At 29.6% G+C, this 6,631-nt stretch overlaps 1 protein-coding gene across 1 annotated transcript; it reads right to left on the reverse strand.

Moving 5' to 3' along the window:
* Positions 1 to 1,061: 1,061 nt before the first annotated feature.
* On the reverse strand, positions 1,062 to 5,877 carry LOC111716705 (reticulocalbin-2). Its single transcript, XM_023492178.1, has 8 exons — positions 5,870 to 5,877; positions 4,955 to 5,012; positions 4,433 to 4,502; positions 3,994 to 4,070; positions 3,036 to 3,108; positions 2,309 to 2,378; positions 1,444 to 1,555; positions 1,062 to 1,239 (listed from the first exon to the last, which is right to left on the reverse strand). The coding sequence occupies exons 1-8, from the start codon at positions 5,875 to 5,877 to the stop codon at positions 1,144 to 1,146; spliced, it is 564 nt and encodes a 187-aa protein (XP_023347946.1). The 3' UTR covers positions 1,062 to 1,143.
* Positions 5,878 to 6,631: the final 754 nt, after the last annotated feature.

Consider the following 6,631-nt stretch of genomic DNA (forward strand, 5'->3'; position numbering starts at 1 on the left):
ATCTCTATTTCTTTGCAGCCTGAGGGCGCAAGCCTTTGATATTCAAATTTAAGCTATTTGTATTAACAGAATTCACAATTTGAAATATCATACGCCTACAACATCAAGTTACAAAGATATTGGGATTTCAAAATAAGAACTTGTGGAAAGTATTCAGTTCCTTTCACCCAAGATTAAAATCTTAAATGTATTCAATTTCTATTTCTTATTAAACAGCGATTAAAAAACTAAATTTAGAAAAGCTATGAAGTCACAAAGTTGTACCAGTAATGTCGCATAAATTTGACCTTCTTCTGAATACTGGAGTGCACTGTGCACTGTGTAAATAGTTTTACAAGTAAACTTTTTTCTTTCTAAATCAAGATTGACAGTCCGTAAAAATATTACCCTGGCATACAGTGAGACTCATAAAACTGTGGAAAAGGAAGGTCCAGCATTTAAGTAATCTTATTTACATTTTATGCCGTCAGAAAGAAATTAATTTTACGCAAAATTAAAGTAAAGGAAATTAACACTAACCCTAATTTTTAATCTCTATTTCCTTGCAACCTGATGGTGCAAACCTTTGATTAGCAGAATTCACAATTTGAAATATCAAAGGCCTACAACATCAAATTGAGGAGATGGTTGAATTTGGTATTCAAAATTTTAATGACGACCTAAAACTCTTAAATTCTGACAATTAGAAGATGGTTAAATTTTGGTATTAAAAATTTTTAAGACGACATAAAACTCTTAAATTCTGACAATTAGAAGATGGTTGAATTTGGTATTCAAAATACGTTCATTAATAGATATATTTCAGTAAATCACTTTATAAAAATACAATAATTGATATTTGACTATAAATACATATTTTTGCAAGGTTCAATTTTGAATGTCGTCTTTGGCCATCAATGAAAAATAAAATGTTTACATTGACAAAATAAAATATAAATTAAAAGTAAACCAAGGAAATATGCAGCATCAAAATCATATAAAAAATCTCATTTATAAATTTTTGTACCTTTTGTTAATTTGAAACTTTTGATATTATAGAATTGTTTTATTTATTTATNCTTTGTGGGTTACCCTGTAGATAGATCTATAAAGGATACTATAGTGAAGTCCCATGCTTTGTGGGTCCCTCAGTATATTTGATTTCTATAGATCTGGATGAAGGATTATCTCTGGATGAAAGTAGAGATGTGGATTTACAAATTTAGATTTGAGAAATAGCTCGGGGTTCATCAGTATCTCCTAAATTATAACTGTCGTCTTTTTCCATGAAAAAGTAAGAATTTTATATTTTGTAACTAACATTTATCAAGATCTGTTAGAGATAAAAATTACAAAAATTACGATTTTCGGTTTTCAAATGTATTTTGAGAGAAAAAAATCTGATTTATCGACAAAAACGTCTAGTTAGTTATTAGAGACAAAATAAGTATCACAAACTATCACCTGCAATGAAAGGAGACCATCAAAATTAGCGTCGCCATTTTTTAATAGTATTCTAGCCTCTTCAGCTGCCCAAAACCGGTTTTTAGGATCAAGAAAATTGATCATTTCCCGCCTAAACGAACAGATGACCCATCAAATTTTTAAATTTTTTAAAAAAGTTTTAATTCAAATGGAAATCAAAAATTGAAATTAACTAACATGTTATTTTCTACATTTGTTAAAAAGCGAATCTAGAAATAACTAACCCATAAAGAAGTTTCTTGTCTTTTCAGATTATATTTTATCCAAGGCTTTAACAACCATTTAGTAAAAAACAAAGAATTTTTTGTAAAAGCATCATGTACAAAGCTTGTTAAAAAATTATAAAAGATTCTTTTACAATTTATTTTTAAATGTTCAACAATATTTCAAAAAGAGCAGTGAATTTTTTTTTCTCTGACTTGTGTGTGTTTTATCAGCTGATTATAGTTTTGCTTGGAAGGGATGCTGACTCTACTGATTGAAGGATCAGGTACAAATATAAATTCAGTGCTCAATTTTCTTACAGGTTGGGGAAAAAAAATTCACTGCACTAAGCGGGGTTTGAAAATTCTGAGGATATTAATTCCGCCTTAATAATGACAAATGGGATAAGAAAGGTTAGGAAAGGAGTGGATATTTTTGACAAGAGAATGTTTGTTAATCTTGTAACTTCAGCGCCGCCATATTGTAGCAGCTAGCCTCTTCAGCTGCCCAAAACCGGTTTTTAGGATCAAGAAACTTGATAATTTCCTGCTTAAACAAACAGAGCCAGGGCCAGTTGTTGCTCCTCTGAAAGCTAGATGTATACTGAAAAAATCCCAAAAGTAAAAAATCAAGCTCTAACCTGTCTGCTACTCCGTTGTGATCAATGTCCAGTCCACTGACAAAGTGTTCCTCCCGTATTTGGATTTCTTCTGGAATATTATTTTTTTTCAATTCACACCAGTTCAATTGTTCAATGATCAAATTATTACACATCTACACAGTGTAGTCATGATTGATTTTCTGATACAACAATAACCAGAAAAATGGCATAAAAGTGTCTTTTTTATTAAATCTTTTTATGCCAAACATCTTTCTGTATTTAGTGACCGTTTCAACTCAAAAAATGGGTTATCACTAAATAAAGATTGTTAAACAGCAACACTTATTCTACTTCTTGTTATTAACATTAAGAAAAAAATGTTTACAAATGTTTTCTTACTAATTTTTCAAAACAAATTCTTTTCTAGTAAACCCTATTTATGATTTTGAACATCCCAACAAACAAAAAATACAGCAATATTAAAACACAGATCCTTTTCACTTAATATTGTAGAAACCCCATTTGTCTATAACAACATCAAATCTACTGCTCCACACTGTACATTGAACATGTGAGGTTTTGCAAAGCCGCCATGATCCCTGCAAATTTACCTCCAAGACTCATGATTTGTGGAATTGGCTCATAGATGATTTTTGCAGGGTTTGGCCGTCATTCTGCAAATCATAAGCTTAAAAGTCATTTTGCAAGGATCATGGGGGCTCTGCTCCCCCTTCCTCGCATCGGTAAACGCAGATTATATCTATACCTGGAGATTGTTGAATAAAAGGCTCCTTGGTAAATTCAGCCTTTGTTAGCTTGCCATCCCCATTCTCATCATACTAGATAAATGAATAATTAGATAGATATTGTAGAAGATGTCAAAATATTGATTTTTGTGTTGTAAATAATATGCAGGAGAAATATATACCCCGTTTCTCTGTTCCTAGTTTGTAAGGATATTTATAGAATCCCGCCAATTTGGGGCCCAAGCTTCCTTGGAAATCCCTGTCCTGGGTTTCCCAAAACTAGGGTTCAAGGATCTGCATGAGATGGTCAGGGAAGGAGGTTGGAGGAGTCAGTTGTGTACAACCTGGCGTAAGTGGAGGTGGAGCTGATCGTTACGACCAAGATGTGCAGCTGTTTATAGTGTTTACTGTTTGATATCCATTTCTTTCCTTTTATTTAATAAAGTATCTCGTTTTGTGTTATCGCGTTATATTTATTAGTTTCTTGATAAGTTTGGTAAAATGCAATTTAGATAAATACTGGTTTTAAGTTAACTTTTACAATATAAAGATAGATAGATAGATTGGTAAAAAGATAAATATATAGATTGAAATATTAATATATAGATTAAAATAGATCTATAGAAATCACAATGAAACATTATGTAATTATAATTAATTAATATACTATAAATAGAATTTTACGGCTATCTAATATTTATATCATGTTTGTAATTTTGGTAAGATCTTTATCACAAACAAAATTTGTTTTTTTTCTGTCAGTGCAGTTTTTTTTAATGGCCTAGAGTTGTCATTGGTTTATGATTAGTTTTTATCCATACGTTAATTTTTCCGAGAGATGGAATAGTTAATGGTAAATCCTCTGTTTGTTCCTTAAAGAAACGACTGTTCTCAATTAGTGACAGCCAGTCCTCTGACGTTTCTCTGACGTTGCTCTGACGTTACACACATCATCTGGTTACTAGGGTATTATATTACCTTATTTAACAAGTGTTCTAGATCAGAAATTAGAAGGCTCATACTTGACTCCGGGTGTTCAAGCGCTAGAAACTCATCTGAAAAAATGAATCTGTGTTATTAATTAGACTAGATATAATTTCTAGAGAGACATGTAAACCTTTGTTTGATCAATAATGATCTTCTATTTTATTTTCTTGTTTTTGTTTGAAATTCGGTTCTTTTTAAAAGTGACTTGTGTAGATTTATTTACCACATTTTCAGACAAAACCACACTGTGGCTCAGGTTTAAAGGGTACCTTTGTCGAACGGACACGCCTTATAAATAAATGGCCACTTGATATTTTACATGTGACATTTTTGCCTAATCCAAGTACAGAGGGAATACACGATGGCAAACAAAATTAAATTAATGTTTTTGCTAAATTAAAATTAGTTTCTAAATAAATAATATTTTTACCAATATTTAAAGATCCCGGATTACTCTTCGCCGCTTCACTCCAGGACGCTTTTAAACTGGAGATAGATTCCTGGATAGATAAATACAAAGATAGATAGTTAAATAGATAGATAGATAGATAGATACATAGATACATAGATAGATAGATAGCTAGATAGATAGATAGATAGATAGTTAGATAGATGGATTCCTAAATAGATAGATAGATAGATGGATTCCTAGATAGATAGATATATAGATAGTTAGATAGATAGATAGATAGATGGATAGAAAGATAGATAAATAGATAGATAGATAGATAGATAGATAGATAGATCAATATTTCTATTAATTTGATAAAATTAGTACAGAAACTTAACTTTATTTTTCTAATTTTCTATAATTTTGCAACCTGATGGGGTTGGACCTTTGGTATTTTAAACTTTGAATTCAAAAATCCTTTTTTTAAATATCAAATGTTTACAGGTCCCAAAGCTAAAGAAATTAGAAAATCAGCTTTTCTTTTAAATTCCTTAATTTCACCTTTGCTTCTCTTTCAAGATTATCTGGATTTAACTCTGGGTCTAATAGTAGCTGGTCCCTATAGTATTTTATTATTATTATTATTTGTTAGGTTAGGTTAATACACTTTCTATGCATAATTTAGGAGTTTCAGCGGAAAGTTGAAGTTCAAAATCTATTTGGGTGTTTACGTTTTTAGAATTGATTTTTTAAAATTATTAAATAACAAAGGCAAAAATGTAACAAAAATTCTAGAGTAAACTGATTATTTGTTAAGAAACAAGCTAAGAAAATCAAAATTGAATCTTATTATCGAAAATAAGTAATATATAATTTATTTGTTACTTTAATGTCTAATTGTTCACAAAACATTTTTTGTAGATCTACCGGAATTTTTATTGAAAAGACGACATTTGAAGAATTTGAAGAAATTTTCAAACAAATTCACAAAGAATAAGAAATGCATTATAATGATGAAAAAGAAATAACTTATTCTAACATTGATTTATGACAAATTTCTTTTAAAAAACATCTAACTCCTGCAATTTTAAATGTAGACATTTCAAGAACTACTGAGAAAAAAAGTATTTCAAAGGAATTGAGTTTTTGTCAAAAAATCTGATTTTCTTATCCCTATATCTTTGCATTTCAATGTCAGAGACCTTAGATATTTCAAACTATGAATTGTTTTAGTTCAAATAATAATAGTATAAAATATCAAAGGTTAACACCATCCGGTTGCAAAGATAAAGCGATTTGAAAATCAGAATTTGTGGCTAAAACTCAGTTCCTTTCCAACCGAATAAATTTGCTTTCATCAGACTTGTGGGTAAAATCAAAACTAGAGCAGAAACGAGGTCACAAAGTCGTAGCAGTAATGTTTCATAAATCTGACCTCATGCTTTTGGGTGGCTTGCAATGATTATTGTTTTGTACCTGCCCATTCTTCTTGGTTTTATCCAGGGAAAAAAACTTTTTGAAATTGTTTCTCATAGATTTCTAAAAACAAACTTTTTAAAATATAAAAATATCTAAAAGTGATATTAGAAAAAGCGTTCTAGAGAACAATATATAAAGGTTTAAAAATAATATGCTTGGCGTTTAAAAACAAGAGTAATGCAAAGCATAAAAATATATAACACTAAAAAACACTTTTGATATTATTGGTATTATGAATATTATTACGTATTTGACATACAAAATAGTAAAATCTCTTTTTACAAATTCATTCTTATATAATTTCTAAGTTTAAAAATCTCTTTTTACAAATTCATTCTTATATAATTTCTAAGTTTATAAACATGTTATTCAGAATTTCAAGTGACCCTCCATGTACCCTTTAAAACTTTGTCTGAATATGAATACTGTAATATAATAATAAGAAATCTATATCATAAAACAAGACATTATATTTGTTGCCTAAATCCGGCCAAATGGCTGGACCGTATGGGCTGAAATTTTTTGTGGACACTCATGGGTGGCCGGGGGGTGTTATAGGCTAAAAATTGATGTTTAAAAAAATGTTTTTCAATTTTTTTTCCAACGCAACGCTAAGCCTTTCAGCTAGTTAATAATATATCCATGATTTTCTATAAAAAAAACAATGTATTTTCTATTCTGGATTCTCTGTAAACGTGACTTTTAACATTATTGATCAGATATTATATATATATATATATATATATATATATATATATA

The sequence above is a fragment of the Eurytemora carolleeae genome, unplaced genomic scaffold, assembly GCF_000591075.1.
Source record: "Eurytemora carolleeae unplaced genomic scaffold, Eaff_2.0 scaffold2037, whole genome shotgun sequence".
Lineage (NCBI taxonomy): Eukaryota > Metazoa > Arthropoda > Copepoda > Calanoida > Temoridae > Eurytemora > Eurytemora carolleeae.

What these genes read in the sequence shown, in the direction of transcription:
- LOC111716705 (XM_023492178.1), bottom strand. An exon ending in TCCGGGATCTTTAAATATTG is followed by an intron (nt 4,071 to 4,432) that starts GTAAAAATATTA and finishes TCATTTTTTCAG; the next exon opens with ATGAGTTTCTAGCGCTTGAA. An exon ending in TTTTATTCAACAATCTCCAG is followed by an intron (nt 2,379 to 3,035) that starts GTATAGATATAA and finishes ATAATATTCCAG; the next exon opens with AAGAAATCCAAATACGGGAG.